Source organism: Cyanistes caeruleus, unplaced genomic scaffold (assembly GCF_971803275.1).
Source record: "Cyanistes caeruleus unplaced genomic scaffold, bCyaCae1.hap1.1 HAP1_SCAFFOLD_76, whole genome shotgun sequence".
NCBI classification, from domain to species: Eukaryota; Metazoa; Chordata; class Aves; order Passeriformes; family Paridae; genus Cyanistes; species Cyanistes caeruleus.
Genome location: NW_028255888.1, coordinates 525,945 through 538,431, shown reverse-complemented (window position 1 = coordinate 538,431; position 12,487 = coordinate 525,945). Strand labels below are relative to the sequence as shown.

At 56.7% G+C, this 12,487-nt stretch overlaps 2 protein-coding genes across 2 annotated transcripts in view; one reads left to right on the top strand and one right to left on the bottom strand.

Annotated features, from left to right (window-relative positions):
* The window catches only part of LOC147646881 (uncharacterized), a 450,805-nt gene that overhangs the window by 204,823 nt on the left and 233,495 nt on the right, over nt 1-12,487 (bottom strand). The window lies entirely within an intron of this gene.
* Nucleotides 1-12,487, top strand: part of LOC147646884 (uncharacterized) — a 107,458-nt gene that overhangs the window by 29,269 nt on the left and 65,702 nt on the right. The window contains exon 3 of the mRNA XM_086872697.1: nt 5,827-5,836. Coding sequence (XP_086728823.1) covers nt 5,827-5,836 — 10 coding nt within the window. The remainder of the gene's footprint in view (nt 1-5,826; nt 5,837-12,487) is intronic.

The window sequence follows — 12,487 nt, the reverse complement described above, 5'->3', positions numbered from 1 at the left end:
AAGGCAATGGACTCTCAAGCGGGTTCCCTGCCCTCCCGACTGACAGCTGCCATCTCTCCTTCAGCCCCATGCGTGTCTCCAACAACCTCCTGACAAGGGCCTCCATCCACACATTCCATCACCAGCTAGAGATCCTCATCCACGAGGTCACCCAGCATCCCTGAGGCCACAGCAGGGAGTGCTCCTGGCATCTGGTACAGCACTGTGGCTTTCCTGGGATCCTTCTGGTGCCTGTGGCTGAGAGGAGTGGGGTGGATGGAACCAGGACGGGTCACAGATCAGCAGCCCCACTGCAAGCAGTGCTTTCTCCTGCTGTGTGGGGACTGTGGGGTGACTGATATTGGGACTCCTCTGGCTTTGGCTCCTGCAGACCACACAGTGGCTCAGACACTGGCCTGAGGGAAGGGGTCTCATGGAAACCCGGCACAGGCATTTCTCTTTGGAGAGGGGGTTCTGCAGGGAGAAGGGAGAACAAGAGACGTTCCTGTCTCCTGAGATTCCCCCTCCTCTTTCAGCAGCCATACCACAATCCATCAATACCAGAGTTCATAGGATCACTTCCTTGCCAGGGAGCACAAGGCACTCAGAACTGAACCCTGCCAGAGCCCAGCCCTGCCTGCCCATTTGGAGGGTGTGGGGGAATGGAATTTCAGCAGGAGCTGGCCCACAATGATACTTTGCCACTTGTGGGTTTCTCACAGCCTTAGAAGGAGTTTGAGATCTCTGTCCCCAACACCCGCTCACCCTTCAAGTGCACACACGTGCCTGGGGGCAATTCAGGGTCCCTGGAGTGGTGGCTGCTAATCTTGGAAACAGGAGCTGTTGTCTTTTCCAATGGCCTTAACTCCCTTCTAGCTATTAGAAAGTGGCTGAGTAAAGGAAATGACCCTGGAGGAAGGGGACCAGAACCTTGGAAAAAGATGAAACATCTTTTGTCTGAATTACAAATTAAATCGCTTTCATTTATTTCTTTAGTACTACTCTTTTACTACAAACAAAAACATGTTTCTGAGCTGATTGTTGGGATTCGGGGCTTTATTTCTTGTTCTTGTTGTTGTTATTATTATTTTTTAGTATTACTTTTCACTGTCAAGACTTTTAAATCTTAGACATAAATAACAATGGCTGGATGTCACACACTGGGAAAATTCCCTTGTTTTTCCCACCAGAATTAAACTGGACACTCAACTCCAAGTTGCCAGTGGATTCTAAAGACGGAAAATCCTGTTAATGCCGGGTTTGGTGTGGTTTGGAGCTGGGGAAGGGTCTCATCCCCTCCCAGAAGTGCCCCAAGCCCGCTCTGCTGCTACGTCTGCACTCGCGGCCCCTCACGGCGGCCCTGCCCTGGGGACATGGTGGGACCCCCTCCTGCCAGGGCTGAGGCTCCTCATGGCCCCTCACAGCCCCTCATGGCCCCATAGAACTTCTCATGGGCCCATAAAACCTCTCATGGCCTCTCATGGTCCCTCAAGACCTCTCAAAGCCCTTCATGGCCCCTCATTTTTCCTCACGGCCCCTCTCAGCTCCAGGCGCGGGGCTCCTCCCAAAGGAGAAGGGGTCGGGCCCTGCTCTTTCTCCTTTTATTTCGGTCCCTTCATAGCGACGAGTAAACAAAGGCTGAATGGAGCCTTTCCCCAGCGTTTCCCTCGGGGTTCATTGCGGGCTGAAGCTCTGTGTGGCGCTGGCCCTAGTGCCAACATCCCTGCAGCCCCCAAGGCCTTTGCTGTCCCCCCGTGTCCATTCCCTGTCCCCGAGTCCTGCCCGGCTCTGGCAGCAGCAGCAGCCGCAGCGCAGCGGGCGCCGGCCCGGCCCGGCCGGGGCTCCCGGCCACGAGCAGCAGCAGCGCCGGCCCTTCCCACCTGCTCCTGCCTCGGCTTCCCAGGCCTTTTGCCAGGGCAATTCTGGACTACAGCAACAATCCCCCACAAACAGCCCTGATTCCTCAGGCCCGCCTCTGCTGCCCTCAGCCAGGCCTCAGAGGAAGAAAGGATCGGGTTCCAGCGCTGTTTTCAGCACTGTTTTATTCACCCTGAGGTGACAGCAGGAGGCTGTTGGTGCCTTGGCCTTGGCAATTGGAGATCCTGGCTGCTCTTGCCCCTCTTCTGCTTGCCACTTGAATTTTAGCAGTACAGCTGCAATTGCCTCTTTCAATCAGTGCGACCCACTGTGCTTTTCTGACAGGGAACGCGGACTGCTTGTTAAAAAGGCCTCATGAGTAGTAGATCTCCAAATGCTCCCAAGGCCCTGAGCACAAAATCAAAGAGAATTAAAGCCACACAGGTCACATTTGAAGTGCTCAAACACAGCCCTGTTGCTGCTGCTGCTGCTGAAATAGAATCAACTGACAGAGGCCATCACAGAAATTGCCTTTACAGTGGCAAATAAAATGAAAAAATCGACCAGGAGAAAGAAAAAACAGAACTCCCCAACTCGCTTCACTGTTTCTATTGAGCAGCTGAAGAAAAAGGAACAGGACACCTTTCAGGCAGTCCCACAAGCTCAGGGTTCTCATTTCATGGGGAATCTGAGATGCAATTGGCCTTTTTAAAAGGCTAAAACAAAGGGAATGAACTGGAAATTATTAGGAAAAAATGTACCTTCTTATATACAAAGTTCACCAAGTCATTCCCTACATTTCTCCTTTTCACATTCTTTCTGTCATCCAGAGAGGTCCAGCCTATCATGTTCTGATACTTAATCATCAACTGATTGTGCTCTTGATTTCTCCCAGTGCAAGAGATGTAGAATCATCTAAACTGAACACAGAAACAAACTCTCTCTGTCAGCCCATCTTCATGTTCCAGATCACTTTCAAGATGTCCATGGGGCATTTGGAATGATCAGCTCTCCACTTCTGGCTGCACACCCTGGAGATTCTTTCTCCACATTCAGCCAGGCTTGTATTCCCTAACAATTCCCAGTACCTCATCATGATTTCTTTGGGTAGAAGAGTAACAGTGAAAACCTTACCAATGGCACAACTCCCCAGTGCACAAGGAAAAGAAAGAACAAATTGTCAAGTGCTTCAAATATTTGTCCTGCTTTGCTGCAAGAGTTGTGCTGCAGTCACAGTGTGGGAAGCCAAGAGAAGCTGCAGCTGGGGGCACATCTTGTGATAGGAGCTGCGCCTTGTTCTCCAGGACAGGTTTTTGGAAAGAACAGACGGGACTGTGGAGAAGATTCTGGGAAAATTGAAACAACTTTCTTATGAAATGAAAATCAAATCAAAAGAAACAACCAATATGTTTTTCTCTATTTTTCTCTATTTATTTTTATGTTCCCCTTTTCCATCTTGCACTTTCTCCATCCCATTCATTCCAAATGGATCTCACCTCTAAGATCTGAGACTTGGCAAGTTTTAGACACTGTAAAATACCATGAGCTATACCCAGTTTGCCTTGCCCTGTTTTCCTTGGAAAGCAATGCTGGAGACACAAGTGCAGTGCTTGGGTCGGGTACAAATTCTGCATTCAGGGAATGTGCTCAGATGGTGTCTGACCCTCAGCAGGGACAAGGCACAGCAGCAACCAAGGGCATTCCTGTGCCCCTGTGCAGGAGTCAAGACTCTGGCTCTTGGCTCAACACGGCAAAGTTCCCGTGTTTGGCCAGGCTCAGGGGCTGCCCGGGGAGTGCGGGGCTCGGGCCGGGGCCGAGCGGGCAACGGACAAACGGACACGGGGACAAACGGTCCCGGTGCTTCAGTTGCAGCGGCGGCAGCGGCAGCAGCAGCAGCAGCGGCGGCAGCAGCAGCAGTGGAAGCAGCGAAAGCAGCCAATTTATCACTTTTCTGTCTCTCCTCTCCCTTTCCCACTGTCCCACATTCTCTGTGGGTCTCCCTTTTCCTGCGTCCCCCCCTCTTCCAGGTTCCCTCTCCCCGTACCCGCCCGGGCCATGCCCCCGGCCCGCCCCCGGACCCGCCCCCGGGCCCTGGCGGGGTTGCCCCGGCCCCGGCCCCGGCCCCGGCCCCGGCCGTCCCGCCGTGGTCTCGCCTCCGCCGGGCTCTGGCTGTGCTGGCGCTGGCGCTGCTGGGCGGGCATCATTGCCTGGGGCTGGGGCGGAATCGCTGCCCTTTGGTTCCGCCTTGCCCGATCCCGGCCCCGGCCCCGACGCAGGCTCCGGTCCCGACCCCAGCTCCGGTCCCGACCCCGGCCCTGCCCCCGGCCCCGGCTCCTCCCGGTGCCCGCGGAGGACACAGGCGGCGCGGCCGCTGCCGCCGCCTCCGCTGCGGCTCCCCCGGCCCGAGCTCCGCCGCTCAGCAGCGCGGCCGCTGGCCCCGAGCCGCCGCTGCCGCGTTCCAATGAGGGAACGCCTGCGGATGCCCGGCCCGGGGAGCTCGGGGAGCGCTCGGGGGCCGTTCCTGTCCCCGGGCCGAGCGCTGATGGCCGCGACTCGCCCCCAGGGAAGGCGCAGGAGGCCCTGCAGCAGCGCTACGAGCTGGGCCCGCTGCTGGGGCGCGGCGGCTTCGGCAGCGTCTTCGCGGCCACGCGACTCTCGGACGGCGCCCCGGTGAGCGGTGGGCAGAGGAGGAGGAGGAGGAGGGGGCGGAGGAGATGGCGGGGGCGCGGCGGGGCGGGCAGCGAGCTCAAGCCTCTGCTGCTCCTTGCTCGCAGGTGGCCATCAAATGTGTGCCGCGGGATCGCGTCCGGCTCTGGGGCGAGCTGGTGAGTGTGCGGGGCCAGCGGCAGAAGCCGGGGCGTGCCGGGCAGGGATGAGCCGGGGCCCGGCGGGGTGGGAGCCGCCGAGAGTCCTGCGGGGAGAGCGGGCGTGGGGTGAGCGGGGTGTGCAGAGCATCCCGGGCTGGCTGAGGGGTCCCAGAGCCCTGGCCCGGCCTCAGCCCCACTGACAGCACCGTGCTCCTCCCGCAGCCCGACGGCACCCGTGCTCCCATGGAGATTGTGCTGCTGGACAGGGTGTCCTCTGGCTGTGCTGCAGTCATTCAGCTGCTGGAGTGGCTTGAGCTCCCCGACAGCTTCGTGTTAGTGTTGGAGCGTCCACAGCGGTGCCAGGACCTCTCGCATTTGCTGGCGGAGCGGAGGTTCCTGCCAGAGGAGGAGGCGCGGGGGCTCTTTCGCCAGGTGCTGGAGGCCGTGCAGCACTGCAGCAGCTGCGGGGTCCTGCACAGGGACATAAAACCGGAGAACGTCCTGCTCGACCTGGCCACAGGGCAGCTGAAATTGATCGACTTTGGCTGTGGCGCCTTCCTGCAAGACACAGCCTACACCCAGTTTGCAGGTGAGCCCTCGCAGGGGATGCTCCTGGCCATCTCATGGCCCAGCCTGGCTGTGGCACCGGGGATTCCCCGTGGTGCTGCCAGGATGGGATCAATGCTTGAGGCAAATTGATTTGGATGGGGGTGTGAGGGGGGCCAGCTCCCAGCCCTGCCAAGAGCCTTCAGCACCCACTGTGCCCTGGGCTGGGGCTGGGACAGCCAGCCTGACAAAAACCCCCATGGGGGTAGCAGAGGGCGGGGGTCTGACCCCATGCCCCAGAGAGTTTAGTGAGTCAGCGAGGAAGGGCTTGAACTCCTCTGCTCCCCACGTTTGCCTTGGCCTATTAACAATGTTTTGGAGGCCATGCAGGCAGGGAGGAGAGTGTGTTTTCTCTACCATGGGGTGGGTTTTTATTTGCTTGTCATGGTTGGGCCTCCCCTGTGCTTATGCTGCCCTCTTCCAGCAGCAGGTGCTTATTTTCCAGCCCTGGGTTTGTAGCCAAGTGCCAGGTGCTGGCAAGAGGGCAGTGGGTCACCCCGTGTGCCGCTGGGGCAGCCCCCACATGCCCAGGGATGCTGGGGCCAGGCTCTGGGAGCAGCAGCATCCCCCTGATGAGCTCCATCTGTGTTCCACAGGAACCCTGTCCTACAGCCCACCAGAGTGGATCCACCAGCAACGCTACCATGGCCAGGCAGCAACAATCTGGTCCCTGGGCCTCCTGCTCTACCAGCTGGTCGTAGGGAAGCACCCATTCATGAGGGGCCAGCAGATCATCTGGGGGCGGATCTTGTTCCCACGACGGCTCTCCCAAGGTGAATCCTCATCTCTGGGCACAGGGGGAACACCGGGCTTGGGAGACAGCTGTGGGCTCATGAGCATCCTGCTCTGGCAGCTGCTGAGGAGGTGGCACATGTCCTGCTCTCCTGCAAACAGGGAATCCATGGGGAAGTTGAGGCCCAGCTCTGGGCACACCCAGCATGGCCTGGGCACTGGAAGGGGGCGGCAACTTCTCCAACTGACTGGTGATTCCTGGTTTCTCTCTTCAGAATGCCAAGATATTATTAAGAGGTGTTTGTCCATGCAACCCTCGGACAGGCCATCCTTAGAAGACCTTTTGCGCGATCCTTGGATGCAGGCTGTTCATCTGCCCTAGGAGATGGGAGAGATCCACATGCACAGTTGGATCCAGGGGCCTGGCAGGTAACAGCTCCACACATTTCTTGGCAATCGGTGGCAAAGCAAACCAGGCTGTTTTTGTCGTGCCTGTAGCTGTGAGCAGGGGTCATCAGAAGGGAACACACAGCTCTTGGGCTGGAGCTGAGCTGGACACCTGGTGTGGCAAGCACTGGTGGCCACCATTCCCCCTGCTTTTGCTTGTCTGCTTCACTGATGGCTGGGACCCTGGGCAGAGCACTGACAGCCTGGTCTTGCCCCTAGGCAAGGAGAAGGAGCCCCTGGAGAAGCTGTTACCAGGTGGGGCTGCTGCTGGAGACACCAAGGACAACCTCAAGGATGGCAATCTCTTCCTCCAGCTGGCCAGCTGAAGATGATGGATTTCAATTCTGGCATGTCTTCTTCAAAGACTCGCTCCACGCCCAATTTGCAGGTGAGTCCACAGCCAGGGGATGCTCCCAGATCTGGGCATGGCACAGCCTGGCCAGGCACCAAAGGTTCCCCCCTTGGCTGGGGTGGATGCAAGCAATTCTTCAGTTGGCTGCCAAGCTGCTTTTTGTCTCTGGACAGCTGCTGAGGGGCTGGGTCTGCCGTGGCTGGCTGCAGGCTGGGCACATGGCCTGCCCTCCTGCTCTGCTCCCAAAGGCAGCAGTGATGGGCAGCTTTGGGCCCAGCTCTGAGCACGGCCAGCATGGCCTGGGCACCGCGGGTGGCTGGGACAAGGGGACAGGAGCCTTCAGCTGACGGGCGGTTTCTGCTTTCTCTCCTTGCAGCCGGGCTCTGCGGATGCTGAGGCTGCTCTGGGCTCTGCCAGGGCTCTGCTGGGCTCAGCCCCAGGCACAGCTGGGCTCACCCTGCCCTCCCATTGCTCTGACAGCTTTGCATCACACGAGCCCGTTCCCAGCACACCGCCTGAGCTTTCTGCTTTTGCAGGTGAGTGAGACTCTCCTGCAGGCCAAGAGATTGCACTTAGGGACACACATCCAATTGGCAAGAACCCAAACTCTCCACAGTCCCAGCTGAATGCCTGCATCTGCACAGGATGTTTTCTGTGTCCCACTCTTCCTTTCTTTTTGGCTGCAATTGTGCAATTGCACTTTCTTCCTCCTCTAGAAGTGCCACTGCTGTGTTCCTGAGGCAGTGCAGTCTGGAGCTGATGGATGAAGAATCGCCCCTCTGCACTTCCAAACCAGAGCAAAAAGCTGTAAGTGGGACTTTGCATCTTTAAGAAACCCCTGAATGTTTGAAAGGGAATGTGCGGCTCATTCACAGGGTGAGAAGGAAGGGCATCTTCTAAAGGATTTGGGGTTTGACAGAATTTAGATTCCCAGTGCTGCTTGGAGCTGTGAAGGCGCAAAGCACTTTCTTCTTGCTTCACTCCAATTTCACCACAATTTCAAATAACAATATTGGAATCAAACCCCACAAACTTTTTCAAAAAGGTTCCTGACGCCGGTAAGATGCATCATGCCATCAGCACATTTACAAAGTAAATAACTGAGTTTTATGTTTCAAAAGACCAATTACACCTTAATTCAAAGTTAGAGAAGATTTTTCACTGCACACTTGGGTTCTGTTTTTATCTTTCACATTTTATAGAAGTTTCTTTTATTTTTCCGCATTTTTCCCCTTAAAACAGAAATCATGCTGTGAAAAAGAATTGTCCTTTGCTCCTGGTTCCTGTGTGGAGCAGCTCCCTTCCCGCTGGCTGAGCTGCTCAGGCAGAGCCCAGCAGCTCCTGGCCCTGCAGGGCTGAGGCTTTTCCCCGTTGCTGGGCACAGACTGATGGAGCAGCACTGCTGAACACGGGCACACGCAGAGGGAGCAGAGCAGCTGCCTTTGCCCACCTAAAGCTCCAAGGCCAAACTCTGAGCAGGCACGGCTGGAAGAGACTCGCAGGCTCCCTGTTGGCTCTGCTGCCCCACTTGTGCCTGGCCCAGCTCTGCGTGAGGCACAGGGAGAACAAGGGGCAGCTCCCTCCCAGCCCCAGCCCAGGGACCCCTCCAGCCCCGGGCCTTGGGGCACTGTCAGCACCTGCTGCTCCAGCCACGGCTTGTGCTGGCACTGACAGCAACAACCAAAGTGGGGTTGGTCCCGAGGGAGCAGAAGCAGTGCCTGGATCTGATCCCTCAGTGTGGGGCAGTGCTGGAAAAATGATTGCAGCAGCAGCACCAGCACCAAAAGCATCAGCAGCAGCACCAGCAGCAGCACCAGCAGCGCCAGCAGCACCAGCAGTAGCATCAGCAGCAGCACCACCAGCAGCAGGAGCAGCAGCAGCAGCAGCAGCAGCAGCAGTACCAGCACCACCACCAGCACCAGCTTCACCAGCAGCGCCAGCAGCAGCACCACCAGCAGCACGATCAGCAGCAGCACGAGCGGCAGCACCAGGGGCAGGATCAGCACCAGCAGCAGCACCAGCAGCACCAGCAGCACCAGCAGTACCAGCAGTACCAGCAGAACCAGCTCCAGCAGCACCAGCTCCAGCAGCACCAGCACCAGCAGTAGCACCAGGGGCAGGATCAGCACCAGCAGCAGCAGCAGCAGCACCAGCAGTACCAGCAGAACCAGCTCCAGAAGCACCAACAGCAGCAGCAGCAGCACCAGCACCAAAAGCAGCACCAGCACCAAAAGCAGCACCAGCAGCAGCACGACCAGCAGCCGAAGCAGCAGCAGCAGGACCAGCAGCACCAGCACCAACAGCACCATCAGTGCCAGCAGTACCAGCACCAGCAGCACCAGCATCACCAGCAGCAGCAGCACCAGCAGCACCAGCAGTACCAGCAGAACCAGCAGCGGTAGCAGCACCAGGGACAGGACCAGCACTAGCTTCACCAGCAGTGCCAGCAGCAGCACCACCACCAGCACGAGCAGCACCACCACCAGCACGAGCAGCACCAGCAGCACCAGCATCACCAGCAGCAGCAGCAGCAGCAGCATCACCTGCAGCACCAGGACCAGCAGCACCAGCAGTACCAGCAGAACCAGCAGCAGCACTACCACCAGTGCCAGCAGCAGCACCACCAGCACCAGCAGTAGCACCAGGGGCAGGATCAGCAGCAGCAGCAGCAGCACCAGCATCACCACCAGCAACATCAGTGGCAGCACCAGCAACAGCAGCACGAGCACTGCCAGCACCAGCAGCACCAGCAGCAGCACCAGGGGCTGGACCAGCACCAGCAGCACCAGCAGCAGCACCAGCAGAAGCACCAGCAGCACCAGCATCACCAGTACAGCATCAGCAGCAGCAGCACCTGCAGCACCAGCAGCACCACCAGCAGCATCAGTGGCATCACCAGCACCAGCAGCACCAGCAGAACCAGCAGCAGCACTGCCACCAGTGCGAGCAGCAGCAGCACCAGCACCGCCAGCACCAGCAGTAGCACCAGGGGCAGGATCAGCACCAGCAGCACCAGCAGCAGCACCAGCCATAGCATCAGCAGCAGCACCAGGGGCTGGACAAGCACCAGCAGCAGCAGCACCAGAAGAAGCAGCACCAGCAGCACCATCAGCAGCATCAGTGGCAGCACCAGCAGTACCAGCACCAGCAGAAGCAGCAGGAGCACCACCACCACCACCAGCAGCACCAGCAGAAGCACTAGCAGCACCAGTGGCAGCACCAGCAGTACCAGCAGCAGCAGAGGCAGCAGCACCAGGAGCACCATCGTCACCAGCACCAACACCAGCACAAGCAGCACCAGTAGTGCCAGCAGCAGCAGCAGCATCACCAGCACCTGCACCAGTGCCAGCAGCAGCAGCAGCAGCAGCAGCAGCACCAGCAGTAGCACCAGGGGCAGGATCAGCACCAGCAGCACCAGCCATAGCATCAGCAGCACCACCACCAGCACCACCACCAGCACCACCAGCAGCATAAGTGGCAGCACCAGCAGGACCAGCAGCACCACCACCAGCACCAGCACCAGCACCACCAGCACCAGCAGTGCCAGCACCCGCAGCAGTACCAACAGCAGCACATGGAACTGACTTTCAGTGCAGCCTCTGCCATGCTTCCCTCCCTGTGCAGCGGTGTCACAGCAGCCTGAGGCACCTGGGAGCCCTCAGTGCCAGCAGGGACTTGAAATGGCAGCCCTGGGCTCCTGCATGTTACGCCAGGAACAGAGCTGGGGACTTCCTCTCCATGTGGAGCTTCCAGATGGAAAAGGCTGCTGTGACCAGGCAGCTCCAAGGGCACAGAAAGGAGGGGCTCGACCCCTTGATCTGTGCCAGTCCCACAGTCCTGGGCAGCAGCCACCGAGCCCTGGGGGAGCAGAGGGCACAGCAAGAGCGACAAAAGCAGTCAAGGTCAGAGACTGGGAAGAGCCAGACCTGGGAGCAGGAACAGCTGCTTCATTGAACTCCTGGAGGAAGCTCTTGGCTGGTTCAAAGCCCTGAAAGGTGTGAAGGGCAGAGAAGAGGCCACACCAAACAATGCTCCTGTTTTCACACCTCCCCTCTCTGTGTCCCAGAAGGAATTGGATGAACTGTATTCTTCTCTCTGAGTCGTCTCGTTCAGCGTGAGCAGCTCAGCACCAGGAGCTGAAGGAGCTGAAGCCTCAGGCCACAAGAGCTGAGCAAGAGGGGGCTTTTGGGCCAAAGTAATGCTGCTAAGTAATGGACCTAGCTGAATGCAGCAGATAGAATCCTGCAATTTTAGAATCCATTTTGCTGGAAAAGGCCTCTGAGCTCATCCAGTCCAGCCAGTCACCCAGCAGTTTCAAGCCCAGCACTAAACCTCGTCCCTGAAGTGCCAAGTTCTGAACAACAGGCCCTGAGTGAGGCCTGAACAACAGGCCCTGAGCCAAAGGTGACCTCTGGATGAACCTTCCAACCAGAGGTTATCTGTCTGTCTGCTCATTACTGAAATATGCATGGTCATTAGCACTGTGATAGATGGATCCACTCATCAATGAAACATGGATTGACCTTTCTGTGTTTAGAAGCCAGACAAGGCCATTCAGTCTGATATCTGGCCTTGTTTGGGGTGTATGGACAGAGTCAACTCCCTTGGTTCCTCCTTGAGGCCTGGCCAGGCTTTGGTAGGGACCCAAGAGGAGGATGAAACCAGATGTTCCCACAGCAGAAGTGCTGTCAGTTTGTTTATTCAGCACTATCAAAGCTGGGCCCTCTCTCACAGCAGAGGTTGAGCCTCACCTGTGGCTGGAGGCACCTGCAGGATTTCCCAGTGTCCAGGAGTGGCTCTCCAGTCCTTGGCTGTGACAGCTTCCCCAGCTGATGGGTGGATCTGGGGATGGCGAAGTCTGAGGGGAACTGGATCTTTGTTAATGCCTGCAGGCAATCTTTGGCAGTGATGATTGGGTGCATTGCTGAGCTGCTCCTTTTGTGATCCTTTGCTGCTTGGAGCTGCAGTAAGTGACACTGATTCCTTCAGGTGGTGTTTGTGCCTTTGGTGCTGACCCTGCCCACTGGTGAAACAAAATTGGCAAAGTCTGGCCAGATCACAACAAAATATCACTTTTTAAATGTAAATGTAAGGAATCAGTCCCATCTGAAATTCCCAGAAGGGAAGCCCTCCCCAGAGTTCACTGGCTCTGGAGTGGGGCTGAGGTGGGAGCACCGTGCGAGCAGTGGGGCAGTCGGTTAAAAGAGGCTGAACCGCAGGATGTCTTAAGATGCATCCAAACATTGCATATGGAAAAAGGAAAAGAACTTGTGGGTTTGGGAAGACAAGGATGGATTTTCTTAACAGCACCAACGGAAGGAACAGTTGTTTTTGGAATGCTCCCACATGAAGGTACAGAAAAAGGTTTTAGTCTTGAGCTCAGGTTTGTTAGTCCAAGTAAAATAATAACAATAACAATAAAAATAACAATAACAACACAATAATATATATTTATATATATAACTAAAAATCAATAATGTGAAATAATGTCAACAGTACTGATTTGTGAGCTTTGGCTGCTCACTGTAACACTAAACACCCTACAAAAAAGAACTGGCAAAGACCCAAATGTCAGTGGTAAACTTTGTGAATTTTATACAAGGAATAAAGGAAAAAGGGATGAAATTGGCTGTTTTTATAGGGTTTGGTGATGTTGTGATACAGAATGCTTTGTCTGTTCCTGTGAAAAGCACAGTGATTAAGACTG